Below are 21821 nucleotides of genomic sequence, written 5' to 3' on the forward strand. Positions count from 1 at the left end.
CACACGGAAGCATTGTGATGACGTCACCGCCTAGTACCAGAAACACGTTCTGCGCATGTGCGGGAAGCCGTGGAGTTTTCCCGCAAACTAAGACCATAAATCTTCAGCAGAGACAAAGAAACCTTGTTCTTTTGCCCAGGATACCTGGCGGTGAGGACACGCTTGTCGAACGCTCCGACTTCTTTGAGCACGCGGAAGCTCTAAGTGCCAAGTTGAGCCACGGAACTGCTGGAAACTAAACTGCAAGCCCATCAGATCTGCTCGTTTCTGCTCCCCTCCAGCTGATGTTTGAGGACACAGAACTGCGGAGGGAAACAACAACTCCATCCAGCTCTCAGAAACGCTGTAAGTTGTCAAACTCAGCCCAAAAGGAACTTCGTTTTCTTTGTGTCCAGCCGTGGAGAAACACTCGTGGAGCCAAACAACGGAGAAAGCATCAAACCGGCGGATGACGCTGAAAGCTGCGGAGAAACACGGAGAACCGTCAAATCAAAACAGTGAGGGACGCTTCACTGTTCTGGTGATCAGAAACTCATCTCTTTCTCTCATTCTTTCCTTCTCCCGTTTCCTCTATAGTCTCGAATAAGCAATAAACCGCGTCTATTGCTTAAAAGTAGCTTCGTGTTTTCCTCTTTCGTCCCAAACACGTCCGTCGGGTCATTTTGAAGAATAAACTGCTTATTGATCATTGTTTGGTATCTTAAAATGGTTTCTGTCATGGCCAGGCTGAAACTAAAAGATATTAATTTGTGATTAATCTTTTGTGTTGTTTCATGATCTTTTGAAATGTTTTGAGTGATTTAAGGTTAAGTTACTACTGATTCTAAGTGCTTTGGAAGTTAAAGTGCAAGTTGCCACCCACACTTTAGCCAGACAAAGGGGTCAGCCATCTTGTATTCAAGACTCCATTTTGAATCCATACACACGCACACACACACACATACACACTACTCCTTTGTGAGAACAAAGGACCCCATTCATACATCCTCCATCACATGCAAACACATCCATCTTCAATCATATCACACGGTTATTATTCATCTATTCCACTGTTTATTCATTTGACAAATTGTTAATTAAATGTTATAAAATTCAGATTTTTGTGTCCAGTAGCTTTGTTGTGTCGAAGAGAAGTCTCTGCTCCAAGGATTCTACGAACTTCAAGAAAGACTGATAAGAGTTTTGGATTCAATTTTTCCCCGGAAAAAGGGGAATGGTGCCCCGTATATCTAAGAATATCTTAATTAATTAATAAATCAGTAAATATTTACATATTTACAGAATTTATTGAAGAATCCAAAAGTAAGTTAACGCTTACGAATTGTTCGCTCCTAATAACCCCAACAGATCCTTTAGGAAATAAAACAGGAGCAGAACACAGTCAGAGCACTTCTGTTAAGGACAGCAGTGGTAGGCCAGTTTAGGATTACAATATTTATCAGGTTTACTTCAATTTAAAGATTAAGTGAATGTTTATTTAGATTTTACATGTTTAGGCCTTTGGACATTTACAGACAAGGTAAAGGTTAAAAGCACAGCTTATTTATACCCGTTACACATTTCAATTATCTCAATGTTTAAAAAAAATGTAAAAATACATATTAAACTGGCTGTTGTATATATATTTTTTACATTTTTACAATTTTTACAAAATTTTCTTTTTTGTCAAGATGAAAATATGTTACTTAATAAATTACCTTAAAATTGTTCACACTGGTAAGTATGCTAGATCTAATACACTAAATGTAGTAAAAACAAAATAAAAGAAAATGAACGTGCTGTAACACAGATTAATGACATGTAGCTTGATATATATATATATGAGACCAAGTCACTGCTTGAGTAAATCTCAAGTTACTATCCTCACGTCCAGGGTCATTTCATGTCATTTTGAGTCATTTTTCTAAAACAACATTGCAATTATAAGTTCAATATATTTCATAGACCATGGGTTCATTTTGAAATCCAGGGATTCCCCCAGAAAAATTGATAAGCCTGGCGATCTGGACTGCGAGCACAGATCAGGGGGAAACCTTAAGTCTGTATTTATTTCAGCACTTGATGAACAGTAAAAGCTACATCTTACTGATGAAACAAGTGCAACTGAACTGGATTTACGACAAGTAATTCAGAACCTACACCTCTGTTAACAGTTTTAAAGTGACAGTGAATATTTACCCTGGTGATAGGCGGCAGTACATACCTAAATTATTGCAAGAAAGCAATATTTTTGTTTGGATAAGATCTTACCAACGAATGGCCATTAGGGCAAAAATCTCTGGGCGTGCAATTTTTGAACGAGTACTTAATCAGATCGTTCCACCTCCTCTGCAAAATGAGGAACACGAGTGAAGAGGTAAATGTGGAAAACAACAATGTTTATGAATGACGAAAGTTTTGTAACCGCTTGTTGCAAATCAGTAAATGCATTTTGTACTCACATGCTCCCGTAGAGGCAAACACTGTGTCTAACATGGCGTCGCCCAGAGATTTAGATCCACTCCCATGCTAGACCAGATTTTTATGGTTTTATGTTGCGAAGCGGCCAATATTTTTCAACAACTGGGCATCATTTAATTTATTTTCAACAACAATTTGATGGATATTTCCAGAGATTAATGCTAAAACCTACACATTGTTACTTTAATCAAACATAACAATATGAATATTTTCCCTTTAAAGGACCTGTATCATACTATTTTACACCTTTGTAACGTGATGAAGGAGCCATTTCTACCCTCTAACAGCCGTTTCCTTTTGACACAGTGCCAGAGTGCATGAAACAGCCTCAAGGTCATGCATTCGCTTCTAAACTGTTTACGTTCCAGCAATGAAGACAGAAGAATGAAGAATGAACTCTTTTCTTTTAATTAATCAAAGAACTCTATTTTAATAAAGCTAATCCATCAAAGTGTTAGTCAATAATAAGATGTGACCGACCTGTGAAATTAAAATATTAATTACTTTATGATGATCTTAGAAAATAAGTCTGTGACTTTAAGGATTCCAACAGGACTCAATTCACGTAGTGTTAAGAAGACATAACACATTCTTTCACTGATCCAATCAGAACTTTACAGATCTGACGGAGGTGTGCTTCTGACAGTGTTTGGTAATTTTCATTCGACAATAAACCATAACATCCGAGGTATAAAACTATGCCACGTCAGCTCTAACGCCAGTTCAAAAGCGTTCCAGAGCAAGAGTCGAGTGGCCAATCCGACCTTTAACTCTTCAACCGAAAGAACCACGACAAGCTGAAAAATCCAGTCGCTATAACCACCAGCGGCAACAACAGCTCCTTTCAGAATAAAAGCTCCACCGACCCAGGCTGGGTCTGAACAGACGCCAATAAAAGAGTCATGTGTCGGAGGTAACTCAAGAAGGGTCTGGTCGGAACCGCGGCTTCTTCTACCAGCTCGGTTTCCAGAAAGGGTCCGCTGGGCCTCGGCATTCCTGATCTACCAGAGGACTTCCACAAGGCAGGGAGACCCGGCTTGATGGTGTCTCATGCGGTTCTGAAACTAACCAAAGCTTATTTCAGAACAACAACTTCAATTCCCGTCAGAACTAATCGCTTCTTCGGAATTGCTGGTTCTGATTTACATGACACGTCATCCATTCACCGTCTCATCCATTTTTTGTTACACTATACACTTAGTTTTGAAGTCAGACTAGTTTAATTTGTAGGAACCAAATTCTTAACTTTTAAATTTGACTCTATTCTGTTGTCTCTGAGGGAATACATAACAGTTACATAATCTCTGCATTAAAAAGATCCAATCTTCTGGTTTAAATAACCCTAGATCCGTAAGGTGGATTTTATATTTACTATGGAGTCCCAAGCCTTACGGCTCATTAAATAAAATGGTGGAACCTCTCATTTTCCTTACACCTTCCAAAGGAACAATAGTCACAATCAATAATAAAATATACTATATATATATATATATTAGGGATGGACAATACATCGGCATCAGTATTGGTATCGGACGATGTTAGTCATTTTTTAACATATTGGTATGGGTCTGATAAAAAAAAAGGATTGATATTAACAACAGATATTTTTTCCATCTTGTGAGGGGGTGATGTGTAATGGTTTAGTCATGCCACAGTGATTGTAATCATCTCAAAAGAGTAAATGTGTGTGTTGTGTGTACATAATAACGTAAATTCAGCTTCAATAATTTTTATTCTATGCAAACTCTGCTGATTTTAGAAGCATTAATGTCAGTATATTGGTTATCGACCTTAACAGTGATCTTAATATCGGATATCAGTATCGGCCCAAAAATGTCATATTGGTGCATCACTAATATATATATTTTTTTTTATCATATATTATATATATATATATATATATATATATATATATATATATATATATATATATATATAATATATATATATATATATATAATATAAAATAAAAAAATATATATTTTTTATTATATATATATATATATATACATATACATATATATACATATACATATATAACAAATATATATAATATATATAATAAAAAAATTATATATATATAATTTTCGGTCTGGTTGAGTGAACGTCCGGTTGAGTGAACGCTGGCGCGTCTCGCTGCCGCGTCTCGCTGCCGCGTCTCGCTGCCGCTGCTCGCTGGCAAACAAACTTTTTGTGTTTTTTTTTCTTCTTTTTTACCCGAGTCACATCCGTGTCGGTGAAAACTCATTTTCACCTACCTGCTCAGCTTGCGTTCTGGTTCCACATCACCACCTCCCTGCTCCACTCCATAATGTGGTCCAGCAGGATTTCTCTGTGCCTCGCACTGGCCTGGATCATCCTGTCGCTCATTCTTCTGTCCGTGGATGGCCTTCTCCAGTACTCGGCGGCGGAGCTCTTCAACCTCCGCTTTCACTACTCCGGATCTCCACCACCAGCTCTGTGCCTCTTCCCCGGCATCACCTTCCAGCCTCGCCGTCGGTATATCCATCGGGGGTCCCGGCGGAACCTCCATCTCGACGGCTCCAAAGGAATACCCTCCTTCTGGTCCACGACTAGCCGGCGGCTACCCAGGAATACCTGCCGAGCTGCCGACTCCAGCGTGTTAGCCCGGCTGGCTAGTCGGGCTAATGCTCCTGTCGCCAGGGACTTCCGCAATGCTAATTTTGGTCTTCTCAACATTCGCTCCCTCTCTGGTAAAGGACATCTCCTCCAAGATACCATCAGTGACCATAAGCTAGACTTTCTTTGTCTGAACGAAACATGGCAACAACCCAGCGATTTCTCACAACTCAATGACTGTACTCCTCCCGGATTTGTTTACCTCTCCAAACCCCGTGGGTCGGGCCGCGGCGGTGGTCTCGCGATACTCTATCGCGAGACTTGGAAGATCCTTCCCGTAAACCTTCCTCCTCTCACCACTCTGGAATGCCTCGCCTGTCAACTCTCCGGCCCGACCCCCACAATAATTGTCACTGTTTATCGTCCCCCCAAGTTCAGCTCTGAGTTTTTAAATGAACTCTCTGCTCTTTTATCCCATCTGTCTTCCGTTTCCCCAAATGTAATTTTACTTGGTGATTTTAATATTCATATGGACAATATGGCCCTCCCCCTCAGCAAAGACTTCTCATCTTTGGACAGCCTCAGTTTTCATCAATATGCCAATTTTCCCACTCACATTAAAGATCACACCCTGGATTTAATCTGCTGCTCCGGCCTGACCCCCTCCAACTGTACAGCTGAAACGCTCCCTTTCACGGACCACTTCCTCATCTCCTTTTCTGTTCCCCTCCGTCTCTTCATCATCAAGTCACCACGTATAATTTCTTTTCGTAATATTAAGGACATTGATCTAGCCTCCCTGTCCTCCAGTTTTGCCACCCTGACCCCTAATTTGTCCTCTACTCCCGATGATCTTGTCATTCAGTACAATAACGGTCTGGTTTCTATCCTTAATTCATTTGCTCCCATCAAATCCCGCTCTGTATATTTTACTCGGTCTGCTCCATGGTTCACCCCTGCCCTACGCTCCTTGAAAGCTACCAACCGGAGGCTTGAAAGACTCTACAAGAAAACCGGTCTCACCATCCATAAAGACTTATATTCTGCTCAGATTTCTCTCTACAAGGACTCCATCTCCCATGCCAAATCTCAGTATTACTCCGGTCTCATCTCGTCCAACTCCAGCAACACTAAGGCATTATTTTCCATCATGAACAGCATTTTTCAGCCTCCCGACTCCTTACCCATCCATCTTTACTCTTCAGAAACCTGTAACTCTCTCCTTCAGTTTTTTAATGATAAGGTCAATAGAATCCATCTCTCTTTACCTCATTCCTCCCCTCCCTCTCCTGATTTATTTGAACCCACCATTCAGTTCTCCTCCTTTGAACTTCCCCATCCCTCAGAAATATTAGATTGCATCACCAAATCCAAACCTTCCACCTGTCAACTGGACCCTATTCCAACAGTTTTAGTTAAATCCTGCCTTTCTTCTCTGCTCCCTTTTATAACGGCCATTATTCATTCCTCACTATCCTCTGGTACGGTCCCATCCCTATTCAAATCCGCTTCAGTCAGCCCTATTCTAAAAAAAAACCTGGTTTAGATCCCAATGATTTCAACAACCTGCGTCCCATTTCCCATCTTCCCTTCATTTCCAAAGTCCTAGAGAAAACTGTTGCATCTCAGCTCCATTCCCATCTCACCCGCAATAACCTTTATGAACAGTTTCAGTCTGGTTTCCGTCCCCACCACAGCACAGAAACAGCTCTCATCAAGATCACTAACGACCTACTCATTGCTGCTGATTCTGGTTTAATCTCTATTCTTATTCTCCTCGATCTGAGTGCGGCCTTTGACACCATTTCTCATCCCATCCTCCTCAATAGACTCTCTTCCTTAGGCATCACTCACACCCCCCTCAGCTGGTTTCAATCTTACCTTACTGGCCGCACTCAGTTCATCCAGTTAAAATCCTTTACCTCAGAACCCTCCCCAGTCAAGTCAGGTGTGCCCCAGGGCTCTGTCCTGGGGCCCCTCCTCTTCATAGTATACCTCCTCCCTATCGGCAAAATCTTCCGCAAATTCAATATCCAGTTTCACTGCTTTGCGGATGACACCCAGCTCTACATTTCCAGTAAGCCCAACTCAACTCTCCCACCATCCTCCCTTACACTCTGCCTCTCTGAAATCAAATCATGGTTCACCTCTAATTTCCTCAAACTCAACGGCAATAAAACTGAACTTCTTCTAGTTGGCACTAACTCCACCCTCTCAACATCTGACAGCTTTTCTTTAACTATTGACAGCGCCATAGTCTCCCCCTCCCCTCACGTCAAGAGTCTGGGTGTCATTCTTGACAGCTCACTTTCTTTTCAAGCTCACATTAATAACTTAATTCGGCCAGCATACTTCCATCTACCTTCCATTAACCGTCTCCGTTCCTCACTGACCCCTCACACTGCCGCCATTCTCGTCCACAGCCTCGTCACCTCCCGTATCGACTATTGCAATTCACTTCTTTATGGTCTCCCCAACAAACTCCTTCATAAACTGCAAATGGTCCAGAATTCAGCAGCCCGTATTATCACCAGAACCCCTTCCTTTCACCACATCACCCCGGTTCTCCAGCAGCTTCACTGGCTCCCAGTTAAATTCATGTCCATCTTCAAAATTCTCCTCCATACCTTCAAAGAAATCCACAACCTCTCTCCTCCATATATCTCAGACCTTATAAGTATTCACACCCCATCCCGTTCACTCAGATCATCTTCTTCCATCCATCTTGCGGTTCCTTCTGCCCGTCTCGCTACCATGGGGAGCAGAGCTTTCAGCCGCTCTGCTCCCCGTCTCTGGAACTCACTTCCCCCAGACATCAGGAACATCGACAGTTTTACCCTTTTCCAATCAAAACTCAAAACACACATGTTTAAATCTGCCTACAACCTCTGATTTTATTGAACTGTTTCTCTCTTTGTTTTTTCTTCTTTGGGTTTTATTATTGTTTTATTGTATTTTATTACGTGTTTTCTGTAAAGTGACCTTGGGTGTCCTGAAAGGCGCTTTGAAATAAAATGTATTATTATTATTATTATAAACCTTCACTGAACTATTGAGATGTCATATCTTTATTTTCGTCACCCATTACTTCAACTACTTAAGATCTTCCACACAACCTTTGTTTTAAAAAAAAAAAACATTCACTTTTCTACCACTACCTCTCTTGTTCATAGGAAACACCCACCAAAATGCCTGAAATCTAAAACAGCTGTGCTTTTATTAGTTTTTCCACTATTGCAAACTTATTTCTGTGTTTAGACACAGAAGAGAAGAAAAAGAGAAAACAAGAGTTCCCGCACCATGACATCATACTAGTGATTTATCAAAGTGTGAGATGGTGAAATTTTACTCTGCAGCACGTACAAGGAGAGGCATTCTGAAATGTTAATATGAAAACCTGGAGAGTTAATATTACAGTATGCATAAAACCTTAATATTCCTGGTGGGTGAGTGGGGACGCAATAGAGTACTTGCAAGATATTCTGCATAAATATATGACAATTTCACTACAGATAATTTAAAGAATACCCTGAAAGTCAGTTGAGTCACAGAGGAAGCAGGAAGTCAATAAAATGTTGCTCCTAATGGATTTAACAGATAATGTTAAGGATGAATCCTGTAAAGAAAAAAAACAGAAGTCCATTCACAACATGCTTTGTTTGCAACATTCTAACCCAGATCGTAACCAGATTTAATATTCTAAACCTAACCGACGTATCTGAAAAGTGTTTTGCTTTGAAAAATTTTGACATCAATAAGAAATGAATGCTAAATGTATGCCTGTGAGAGGCGTTCTTCCATAGGGCGTTCCATTAATGGAGGGAGGAAAAAAGTATATAAAGTAAACAAAATATATAATATCAACATACATTCAATTAAATTGTGTCAGTTTTGCTCAACTGAGCATGCCCACATGCAGCCTGAATTATTAGCACATCTTTCTCACCAGCTGTCATCATTATACAGTGGATTTCCTCCAAAAGACTCACTAATTTCACTTCTGGGGTACTGGGAAAAGCACTCTGAACTACAGCTAAACAGCCAATCATGTTTAGTTGCTAGGGAGAACTGGAGATTTTTTGGCCAATCTGCATCACTGGAATCAATACCTCTGGGGCACTGTCTGATAGCGCCCCCGAAACAGAAAACTGCTAGCTATCATGCTAGAAGACTTCGCATCTCCTTTCCTCTCTCTCTCTCTCACCCACTCATTCACACACTCAGTTTGTTTATATAGATGGAGCTGAAATCATGCATGCAGATGCTGAAGTAAAATGTGTTTATTTAAGCCAATTTTAAGAGAATTGAATGTTGAAAACAGGATATCTAATTCAATTTCTGTTGTGTTTGTGCCACCCTCTGGTGGAGCAAATTATTGCACTTTTAGGTGCACATGCTATGAGCAGATGATTAAAACACACTGAAAACTCAAGCCGGAAAACAAACTAAAGTCAAAATAAATGTGGGCAAGGACAAAAATGGACATTATGTGTTAGCTAGAAAGGCAAACACTTGTGTATTTTTTTAATTATTATTTTATTCCAATTCGTCTGTTAAAACTACTCATTTGGAAAAGGAAATAATTGATTGTTTTGGAGGTCATCCAGCCCAACCAAGAATTTTTGTCACCACTGATGCCTTTGCATTTAAGCACTGCTTCCTTTTGGTTAGTTTCAACTACATTATGTTGATAAATATGTATGAGCGGGGAAATTAATATTTGATTTTCTTTTGTGCTCATAAATACTGTTAAATAAGAAGAAACTGATTTCAAAAGTGACAATGAGCATTTTTCAGCAATTCAGGAAAGAAAACAGGCAAAAACCATGAAACTAGTTGTAAAAACATCAGGGTTAGGGTGAAGAATTCTTAGATGTAGCTCTGGAGGTTGTTAAATAAAACACTTTTGGTAAATTTCCTAATTTTTCTTTCTGTTCAATGAGCCAAAAAATGGACCCAGTGTCCTCACTCTGACCTTCTCCGGTGGGTGATGCTGACTGGTGGATCAGTGATAAGAGGCGATGAATCAGACATCAGCGGAGGCGGGGCTCGAACCTGCAGCCCAAAGAGACACTTCTTCTTCTTGATCTCTTTTCCAGAGACGAACCTGAGCAGAAACATCCCATTGATAGGTCTTTTTTGTTCCCTCTCTTCACTAATAACGAGTTTAGAGCCGTCTGACACAATGTTCTTTTCCTGCTGATGGGAACACTTCAAAAGGAGGGACTCTGTAATTAACTTGCATGTAATTAGAACAAACTTTGCTTGAAGAAATGTGCCGTTTTCTTTCACTGCAAAGGTTATTTTTACACAAAATTGAACGAAAACCCACTTTTTCCTTTTCTTTTTTGAATGTACTAACTTAATACCAACAACTTGGGCGGTGACTTACATTTGTTACATTTCTCCTCATCTTGTCAGCTGCCTTTTTCTCCCTCTTTATTCAAAATCACACATGATGTCACCTTCTTTATATTAACCAGCAGGTCCCAAATTACCAAGCACAGCTCAAAGTAGGCCTACTCATCAGCCCGGTCATGTGTGCTCCATCTTTATTTCTCCCATCACACACGATGACTTACCTGTCCTTGTTGGAGTTGAGTGCGCCAAGCAGATTGTGACAGCGGTCCTGCCTTGGCGTGTCTGAGAGCTGGAGGGCAGACAGACAGAAAGAGAAATAAATGAATAAACTTGTAGAGTAACAATATGCATCAAATGCAAAAGATCTTTCTTTCTTCCAGCTGCTGACAGCAGTAATGGTGGCATGAACAATTAACTGCTGGATCCATAATTTGCTGTTATTAAACGACACATTTCTAAATGTCTGCAGAAAGAACGGAGGAGAAACCTCTGACACATGCAGAAAAAAATCATTAAACATTCAACTTTTCATCCAAATAATGAATAAAAAATCTTAAATTAAATGTATTTAAAAATGCTGTCTGCAGTGATAAAACCTGCATACCGGAAAAAATACTGTGGCAACAAAAAATATGTTTAATGGCTGGTAGAAGTGCACATAAAAAGTCAATAAAGAACATTATGTTATCAAAGTTATGAGTACATAATCATTTATAAATCAGTGAAGGAGTTATTAGATTTAATCTATTTTTCAAATCAAAACAATGACTATTTTCCTAAAATATTCTATTTTCTGACAGAATGGAGGTTGATTTTAATTTTAAATTAGAAAATTTTTAGAAGAAACTTTGAAAAGCACCAAACGTTCTAAATTTGTAAATCCACAAAATTACTTAAGGTTAAAAAAATCTAAGACAAAAATTATATTAAATAAGTAAAAACGATGAAAAATGATAAATAATATACAAATATGTTTTTATCTAAAGAAATGGTAAAGCCAGTGTTGCCAACTTAGCGACATTATCACCATTTCTAACGACTTTTCAGACCCCCTTAACGACTTTTTTTTTAAAGCGCCTAGCGACAATTCTGGCAACATTTCTGACCCCCCTCAGCTACTTTGACTACAACTTTGTAGCAGACTTCACCTGCGGATTAGCGAGGCATCTGAAGCGACAGGACCGTCCTTCCTTCCAGATGATCAGAAAGAAAATTATCTGCGCATATCACGCTAACCCCATTGACCAATCAAACCTTTTGTGGGTTTTCACAAGTCCATTATTTGAGATAGCCACTGGAGCTACATAAAGGGTGACCGCTCCTTCCGCCATCCTGCCGCATTTCGGCAGCTGAGCTCGGCTGGCACCAGTGTCGCAATCACACATGGCTTCTCGCACCACTTGTGGTGCATTCAAGGAACATTGGAACTCTATGATGAGTTCAATAACGTAGCACATTTAAAACTTTTATAACAAACAGAATAATACTGTAAGTCATTGGCAGTTCATTGGCAGTTTGCATGTAACGTTTCTGAATACTGAATACGACCTGCTTCTATTTACACAAAAGTAATAAAAACAACAAAACCAAACAAAAACAATATATATATATATATATATATATATATATATATATATATATATATATATATATACATATATATATATATATATATATAAAATCTTTTAGGTCAATATGTAGCACTGAATCACAACAGAAGAATACATCTCAAGGCACTTGAAAACTACAACAGAAAATTCATTTTAATTCAATCATACATACATTCCTATCAATTTAATATTTTTGTGTTTGAGAGTTCCATTCTCTTCAGACAAAATATAAATATTCCTTCCATTGTTTTGTGCCATCTTTCCTTGATGTTTTAAAGGCTGCTGTTTTGTGTTCTATGGGTTTTTTATTTTAATAAAATATTAAAAAAGAAATTAAATATATATTTTTTAAATCACGTGGGTTTTATTCGATTTACTATTCAAGACCTGCAACGTCATGACGCAACCGTGGTGACGTCATCACGCAAACCAGATGACGTCATTGTGTTGTATGCAAATTAGCACATGACGTAATTTGGTGACATCTAGTGACTTTTGAGGGCAACTTCAGCTACTTTCAGTCAAAAACAGTTGGCAACACCGGGTAAAGCTGTTGCCAGTTACTTTTGAAGGGTCACCACGGTGACCTACCAGCGTCACAAATGTGAATGCCAGTGGCTTGTTCAGCTAAAGTGGCGCCCAATGTGGGGTTAACACACACCTCCCCTTGTGCGCTCAGCCACATGGACACAGCCACAAACAACAAACTGAGCCTCTGTGAAAATCCAAAGTTAAAATGCCTTTTTTTACATTCAACAGCTAAAACAATAATGTATTCACTTTCAAAGTACTGAAACATCATGCTAATTTGCTAACTATGATTAAAATATAAACAGCTGATTAACTGAGCTCCAGGTCAATAATTTAAACCAGACTCTAGAAGCAAAGGGGGATCAAACTATAAGAAATATTTCAGCTAAATTATTCAACAGACTTTTACCCAAAACACTGAATTCTTTAACTCTGTGTCTCCTTTTGAGCTCCCATAGAGGTCATACATTAAATTTCACTTTAATGGTGCTTTATAAAGTTTAAATGTCAAACAGTAAAAGGCCTGACAGTATTTCACATCATTTCATCATGGTGCTTAAACAGTGAAATATCAATACCGCGCCCAGGAGCAACGAGTCCCAATTCTCGTTGGTGAAGGACAGGATTTCATGGTCAAAATCAAAGTATTTCCTCTTACAGCACAGAGAGAGATGGTAGAGCACTAAATGAGCCAAATCCACCCTGCATTTCAAATACAAAAGTTGAGAATTAGAGAATTAACTCACAAAGGTAAAATACAAAAAACAAGGACATTGTTAATCTATTGAAAGTTTCATGCATTAATCTATAGAATTAGACATGTAAGAATCTGTATTTGTGATCGTCTTTACCAGGTCATGGGTAGTCTCAGGATCGTCTCAGGTCCCTTTGTACAAACTGAACACTGGAACTGGTAAAACCTGAGCAAAAATACAAAATAATCCATCTTCATGTGTCAAAAGTCATGTCATGTGTTTTTATTAGTACTTAAGGGTTTTTCTTCCCTCCTTAAATAAAATCAACCCTCTTATTTGTACCAGAGGTGGAAAGAGTACTAAAATGTTGTACTTAAGTACAAGTATAATTACTTTCATGAAATTTTACTCAATTACAAGTAAAATTACCTGCCTCAAAATGTACTCAAGTAAAAGTAAAAAGTAGCTTATTTCAAATGTAGTCAGAGTAAAAGTTACTTAGTTACTTTTTTGACTGTGCAAGGACGGGCTCTTCTGAATAGTTAAAAAAAGGCAATGGGGTATAAATGTCAAAGTGGCCGTTTTTTTTAATTAAATGAACAAATATGCATATTGAAGTACAAAGGCAGTTACACTGCAAACTAGTAACATAAATTAGGTTATAGTCACAAGCCCATGACTTTTCCCTGAATGCTTATTTAGAGCAGCTGATTTTTAAAGTTAGCAGAGTTCATCTTTGGTAGTGGGTTCACTCACTCATTTAAAGATATCGGCCAGAGGCAAAATTCGTTTGAACAGCATGTGTAAATGTGTATTAAAATCTCAGATGAAAAAAGTTTTTGGATTTTGACGGCTGGAATTGTAAGAAAATCTGATGTTTGTGACCGGCGCAGGAAAAACAGAAACTAACTTCCGGTCTAAGCCCTGGGCAGCAGTTGACGTTTCACATGGAGCTCTGCTGAAACAGCTGTAGTAAACAACGCCTGGCTCCGCTGTTTCTGCGTTAGCGTTATAGCAGAGAACAATGTGTCATCAATCAGATGTAGCTTCTGAAGCCTCTACTAGTCCATCAGATGTGTTTTTTCTCTGGGATACGGCGACGAGAACGGATGTTAGATTACTGGAGAAGTTCAACCGAACTTCGACCCCGCCAGCTGGATATCACTACCAGAGGTGCAGACATGTTTTAGACCGTTTGACTCAGAAGACCTGCAACCTGATTTGGACATAGGATTCTGTTCATCTTCAGAACCAAAATCGGTACAGTTTGTTTACTTTTCTTAAATATTTCATTTCTGTGCTCCACTGGAAGCTCTAAGCTGGCAAGTTTTCAGCTGGTCTTAGCTCCATCATGTGTCCCAATATAGTTCAGTAATCTACAGTTTTACTGCTGTGTGTATTTATTGACATAACTCTGGAAAATAATGAACCTACAATTTACCAGAATAAATCTTCCTGATGTTGGAGTAACTCCTTAGCTCAATTCGTTGTTTGCACTAATCCAGGATGTCATGGAGGTTCTAATGTTGAAATATAGAGATCATCTTTTAGATTATATCTCTCTGTGTGTAAGTGTGTAAGTGTGCGTGTGTGTGTGTGTGTGTGTGTGTGTGTGTGTGTGTGTGTGTGTGTGTGTGTGAGTGCGTGCGTGCGTGCGTGCGTGTGAGAGAGTGCGTGCGTGCGTGTGTGTGTGTGTCCCCAAAGGACTTGTTCTTTCCTTACCGGAGCGAACACGGTTAGTTTTGCTGCAGTCATGCTAACGGGACTCGTCTGGAGTCCAGAAGTAGCGGTGCGGTTCTAGATGGATTTATAGATGTAGGTTATTATTTTAGATCAGACCTGTTATTTAAAAATGCGTGTAGGACACAGACACATGGCTCGGACATTGTGCTGCAGCTGTAAACGCAATTTTACGTAATAATCACGAGCATGAAAGTAAACAAATAACAGTGATTCACAATATTAGCATCAGCAGCTAGCTTACGTGCTGGAGTGACGTATGCGAAACACAGTTCTTCACTGTCTGGAGGAGAGGATTTGGATTTTCTGTAATCATTTATGACAAAAGTCCTTAATAAAATAAAAAACTGGACCCAGTACATGTTTATATAGATAATAAAGTGTAGTTATTTTGCGTTTCTACAATTTTAATGCCGAGCCAATACCTTTAACCCTTCACCACTGAAATCAGTTTGTTCATTCCAGTCCTCCTAAATAATCCTCCAATCATCCAGCTGGAATCCTTAAGGGTCCCGTAACGTCCATCCTGTCAGAACAGGCCGTGGGAGCCCAGGAGTTACTCGAACTAATGGTGTCTCCTCACCAGCGTGAGCCTCCAAACTGTGAAGGTTGGTCTCCAAACATGAACTTCAAATTCATGCATTTATCTCCTCTTGTAACACTTTAACATGTTTTAAAAGGCTTGTATCATGATATGTTACACCTCCCAGACCAAAAATAGGTCCAATATGAGATAAAACATTATCATAAACAATGCAGAGACGTCATTGTTTATTAAATATAAGTTATTTTCCTGAGCCGTTACTTCAGCCAAGATATTGGATGCATGGATTTGATGAAGCCATGCTGTCTCATGCAGTCTCCCACACACACACACACACACACACACACACACACACACTGCAGCATGTTAGAATCATTTGAATGACTAATTTAACTACACTGAACTGCTTTTGTAATAATTTGATCTCTTATTCTGGAGTAAATTAAAGAAACAAGCTAAATCATCACATATCTGTGGCATCAAGGAGCATCTTCCGAGTTCAAACACAGGGATGAGCTCAATGTTTACACCTGAACAGTATCAGGATTAACTCACAGAGGCCTGCAGGTCTTCTGTAGAGCGCTGAGAATACGCAGGAGCGCTAAACGTAATTTTGCCGCTTCCGTGCGCGGTATGGAAACACATTTCAAACACGGAACCGAGTCTGGTTGCCGAACCGAGCAGAATTCTGATGACGTCACACCGGTGCGCGAAGGTGCAGGTTCCAACCCACAGGAGAGGAGGGAGAGAGGAGGTAAACAGCGAGTGGATCACAGAACTTTTGTTTTTGAGCAAAACTGCGGTAAAAATGGCTGTTTGTCCTCATCATAAAGCGTGTAGCCCCCCCTCCCCGGTTTAGACGTGGTGCTCATGCAGGTGTCTCTTTCTGTTCCGACGCTGCTGCACGTAATATTTTTAATTTATTAAGCCTACAATTTATTTTTACTCAGTAACGGATATGATTTAAAATGTAGCGAATTACAATTCTTTTTTAAAAACTTACTCAAGTAAAAGTAAAAGTACAGATTTTAAAAACGACTTAAAAAGTATAAATTTACAAAAAAGCTACTCAATTACAGTAACGTGAGTAAATGTAATTCGTTACTTTCCACCTCTGATTTGTACATAATAACAGGAGCTGAACAGGAAATGAACACTATGGTACATTTTTCTAAGCAACACCATTCTGTTTGGAGCGACCCCTGTAACTCAGCCCGTTGCTCTATTGGCATAAAGGTCACAGTCAGAAATGAAGCTCCGACGCGCTGTGACGGCAGCGCGCGTTTGCTATTCTGACTGTGAACTCAGACCGCTCTAACTCCATCACCTGCTCAGCAGATGCTCGACCAATCCTGCCTCATTTTCCCCAACTGTCAATCTCACTTTCATTGCTTCTTTTATCCTCCTTCCCTCCAGAAGCCTGGGCAGCAAAACAGACCGGCGTCCCAGAGACGGTTAACGACAACACAAACTTAAACCGATGGACGAGATGAATCTCATCCGGCTTTTTCACCCAGACTCGTGTCTGAATGATCTGTTCAGCTGTTTTTCCCTTTTGCTTTAGGGTGATTTGATGTTCCTGGATCTCTCCACATGTCCACCGATCATTTAGGATAATGAAGACGATTCTTTGAAAGGGGAAGCTGTCTCAGAGACGTCTTAGTCAATTTCACTCTGGCCAGCCGCTTTAAACAAGATGATTAATGTGTTGTTATGAATTTTGATAAATGGTCTGTTGATCCGCAGTTTCCTGCTCCATAAAACTGTTTCTTTTCCCAATTAATATGTTGGTCAGATTGATGAGATGTAGCTTTGTAATGTTCATTTAAAAAAAACTTTTTATAATTTAACCACCAAACATTGAATAACAGACAATTCTCTCCTGATATTAGATTCAAATAAATAAATAAATAAATAAATACAAAATGAATAATAAAAATATTTTCTTCATACAAACACAACAGAATTTTTAACTCCACTTTTATTTTGAAAGATTTCTGGATGTTTTACACTGCGTTCATGTTTGACTTTCTGTCTGGCCCAAGCTGAATTTGACATGTTCTGGAAGAGTATGTAGAAAATAGACTTGAAGCATAGGCAACTCATACATACGCTTCTGGTGTGCTTCCTAAACGTAACGCTTATTGGGCCAATGGAAACACACTCATTCACTATATTGGTGGCTAACTGCTGCATACTACGTGCATTTGTGTCTGGTGGAAAGGCTCGATAAGGCAGCGAATGTCTGGATTTATCTTTATTTATTACAATAAACCTGTGTTGTCAAGTATTTCAACTAAATTTATAATAAAAAGGTTGTAGAGCATCAATGTCCTTTGGTGAGTTGCAGCACAAATCGTGTCATTAGAATTTTAAATGTGTAAACCTAAAATTGCACTAAGCCATTTCCTCAAAATAGTTGCAAAGCTCAAAGTTTAGCCTCTGAACGCCAAACACTTAAAAAAAAAGAGTGAGACTAATGAAACTGAAGCTGGAGACCAAATTAAACTCATTTGTGAGCAACTGGAGACTAAGACATGACAGTCTGACATTAAGAGTGTGGCAGATATGCTAGAAAATGAAGATGAAGCGTAAACGAATTACAAAACATTGCAAATTAATTTTAAGAATTCAACTTTCACAAAAACACTCAAAGTTAAATGATGTTTCAACTAATTTGCATATGTTCTTGCAATTTTGCGTCTCCAACTATTTGCCAGGAATTTCCTTACTTTGTTACGTCTCTCATCAGGGACACATTGTAACAAATTTATTATCAGAATTCAGACATTTTCACCATTCAGCTGAAATATTATTGGTCCATTCATTTTGAGGTTTTCCGGGGTCAATATAAGAGCCAGTTTGAGTCTCTTATGAAACACAGCTGGAGTTCAAAGTTTTTAGACACACAAACGTCAACCACTCACTCCGAGTAAAAGAGCAGCAGGTAGGTGTGAGTCCATCTGCAGTATAATGAGAAAACGACTTCTGGATGGAAACTTGGTGTCAGGAAGAGCAACAAAGAAGTCACTTCTATCCAAGAAAAGAATCAGAGACAGACTGACGTTCTCAGCCAAGGGAGGGGAGTCACTCAGTTTAGCCTGAGAATAGCCATGAAGAAAGAATGTTGCCTAAACATCCTCCCTGAGGAACTCCTTCAACAATCCAGGAACAGTCACAACTAAGTGGCTCGGGGAGCCAAATATCACTGAAATCCAAGCACCATTGAAGAAGAATGGGCTGCTACCAGTTAGGATTTGATCCAGAAGTCAACTGACAGCATGTCACAGCTATATCGATGTCATTTACGCGTTTACGATCACACAAAATCCCACTCTCTTATGGAGCTAATAACTGTTCTAAAGTGATTTCATTACAAGAACATCATATAACTAATCACTTAGCAGGCCAGCTGACTGATCCAGATCTGTTTTACGGCCATGCAAAATTCAGTGGATCAAAGATAGTCCTTAATGCTACAAATAATTAAAAACGTATCTTTTGAGACTCATTCAGTCCAATTAGAGATGTCCATATGCAGATTAGTGATCTGTCACCTACCTGTCCCCGTAAAGCAAAGGCTTCATTAGACACTGTGTGCAGGCCTCGTGAAACCACTGACCACAGCTTCCACACTGCAGCATCTTCAGGTTCCACCTGCAGCCCAGCAACAAGAAAACCCAATCGACATTAAACTCATCTGCACAAAAATGTGTCCACCACCAATTACACAATGATTCTGGGTTCACATACAACAACAAAAAAATACTGCGTTTGTTTTATTCTGCAGATAAACAAAAATAAATAAATTAACGCCAAGTAAAACAAATCGCTTTGCATTCAGTTTATTTCACAACATGACGTCCAGCCAATCATAAATAATCCAGAGGACGAGCCAGGTGACAGAGCAGACATGAACAGTGTGTTTAAACTCACTCTCCAGGTCCGGCGCAGTAGCAGTAACACTGCTGTTGGTTGGTCAGATGCTGCGGGTCCCAGTCTAAAGACGACAGCTGGTAGGGGAGACGGAGTTTCATGAACTGCATGAGTCGGGCGAAGCGTCCTCGCTTCAGAGCTCCGCCTCTCTGGGAAAAAACAAATTTGGGACAGAACTGATTGCACGTGAGCCATTAAATCTTTTTGAATCAGTAGACATGTCCAAAAACAAAGACACCATCTTGGGGCCATCAAGGGGCCGCAATATTTATAGAGGAGCCAAGTATTAATCCTACAACTAAACTAAAGATTTAACTCAGGAAGTTCTTATTTGGCTGATTAGCGCCACTTGTGTTTGGACTTGGAATCGTATCCACCTAACATCTAATCACGGACAAAGGATAGTTGAGAGGCAGCCAATCAGATTTCAGCAGGAGCTAATGCCTCTGTGGCTCCGCCCGTAGAACCTCCAGTGAAATTATCTCATTTTATTGTAGGTTATTCATGAAAGCTGAATTCTTTGGCACCAGAATTTTTGAGATCTGGACTTTGACAGATCGATAATTGCTTTTTTTTTTCATCTTTCAGGTACAGAAATGGAGCACATGTGATGGATTGACTTTAAATGTGCTCCTGATTTCCTGTAAACCAACATAACTATCGATTGTCCACAGTTCCTCAGACACAATGCAGAGCGCCTCATATCAGAGCCACTGCTGAGAGAAGGAGTGTGTTTTCAGCCTCAGATAAACACATTACATGCAGCACACAGCCTTGATGTATTTGACAGGATTCCTCCATTATTCCAGACTGAATGGTGTTTTTTATGGGTGAGACGGAGAGATTAGCAGCCTGACCTTGGTTGCGACTGCAAAGACACATTGACGACAAATCCACGAATCGCTGTCTGCTTCCAGTTCGATAGTCGGTGTGTGACACTCCGGATGATAACCTGTAACAGAGGAGGAGGCAGAGCGTGTAATTTGTCTTTATAAGACAGACAGCCAGGATGACAGTAATGGCAGAGCAGCTCCATTTTAAAGACTTTGGTTTTAAAGGCATGCAGAACATTTAGCAGCATGTAGGTAGGGAGCCATGTTTGCTTCTCACCTTCCTCAGACTGACACTAACCATGTTTGCGCAAGGCTGCTGTAATGACATAACCATTTCCTGCATCTGCTGCTGGGCATTTTTAAAACCTGCACATCTGATGAGTATGAAGTCAGTGTGAAAGTGGACAGATATTGTTTTATCTGCTGCAGATACCGATTTTGGGCCAATTTTCATGGTCAATATCTAAATGTTTTCCAACATTTTTGCATGCTAAAGTGTCATTAACACCGGCTGATGCACAAAATTTCTTTAGTTGAATCAGTTTTTGAACCACTGCTCAGTGTTAAAACCAGACGTTTAACTAAAGTTAATCAAACAAATCAATGAACTGACCAAGTACTAAATATTCAAAACTGTTGAGTAAAAAAGAAATTTTAGTTGAAAATATCTTTTGGAGCTTTTATTATGAAGATGTTTGTTTTTCCAGGAACATAAATTTACATTTAAATTAAATTCTACAGCTGCCTGTGGATGTGTCTGACTTTAAAATCGTACATACTAAGGAGGTATTTCAGCCCATGCTGATAAATAATAATGTCAAATATCAGCCCAATGTATCGGTCGGCTGATATATCAGTTTACCCTTTCATCAGAACGTTTTGAATGGAAGCCAGTTAATTCAAAAATACAACATTTAGGGTTAAATGCTCACAGTTCAGTAAACTTAGAAAATACAAGTTTATGTTTCTGTATGATCATAACAGCTGATGCCCACATTTCTTTAGAACTGAAGTGTTTCCATCCCCACCAATTGTAGACAGCGCCCTGAACAGCCTCTGTTCAGGGAAATGAAGAGTTTACGTTCTTCAGGATTGATGAGCTAACAGGTAGTAAGAAATGTGATGCTGCCATATTAAAATGGCTCCAATCTCCTAAACCTTATATCAAATTTTGTTTAATAAATCTTTACATGACAAAGAATGTATCTTACAAAGACAAAAGTTTGGGCTCTTACTTCCGGGACAAAATTTATTCTGAGTTGTTTAAAGTGATGGAATGTATTTTTTCTGGCAATAGGGGGTAGCAGATACCCAAGTCTTTGACAAACACATCAGACTCCCCCTTTACCTGAAGAGGTAAATGTGTAAAACACCAATGTCTATGAATGTTGAAAGTTTTTAAACCGCTTGTTTCAAATCAGCAAATGTGTCTTGTCCTCATGGGTTAATGTAGAAGGAAACAGGGTGTCTAATATGGCGTCGCCTGGAGACTTAAGCTGTTTTTACAAAAAATGCCGTCAATTTGCCGCAA

General features: G+C 39.4%; 1 protein-coding gene across 3 annotated transcripts in view; it reads right to left on the reverse strand.

The window, feature by feature from the left end:
- phf1 (PHD finger protein 1) overlaps positions 1 to 21821 on the reverse strand; it is a 50266-nt gene that overhangs the window by 21584 nt on the left and 6861 nt on the right. For all 3 annotated transcript variants that reach the window (XM_054740861.2, XM_054740862.2, XM_070550994.1), the window contains 7 exons: positions 20315 to 20409; positions 19458 to 19606; positions 19083 to 19178; positions 13394 to 13462; positions 13121 to 13244; positions 10623 to 10690; positions 10016 to 10147 (listed from right to left, as the gene is read on the reverse strand). In XM_054740861.2, coding sequence (XP_054596836.1) covers positions 10016 to 10147; positions 10623 to 10690; positions 13121 to 13244; positions 13394 to 13462; positions 19083 to 19178; positions 19458 to 19606; positions 20315 to 20409 — 733 coding nt within the window. The remainder of the gene's footprint in view (positions 1 to 10015; positions 10148 to 10622; positions 10691 to 13120; positions 13245 to 13393; positions 13463 to 19082; positions 19179 to 19457; positions 19607 to 20314; positions 20410 to 21821) is intronic.

Source organism: Nothobranchius furzeri, chromosome 5 (assembly GCF_043380555.1).
Source record: "Nothobranchius furzeri strain GRZ-AD chromosome 5, NfurGRZ-RIMD1, whole genome shotgun sequence".
Classification (NCBI taxonomy): domain Eukaryota; kingdom Metazoa; phylum Chordata; class Actinopteri; order Cyprinodontiformes; family Nothobranchiidae; genus Nothobranchius; species Nothobranchius furzeri.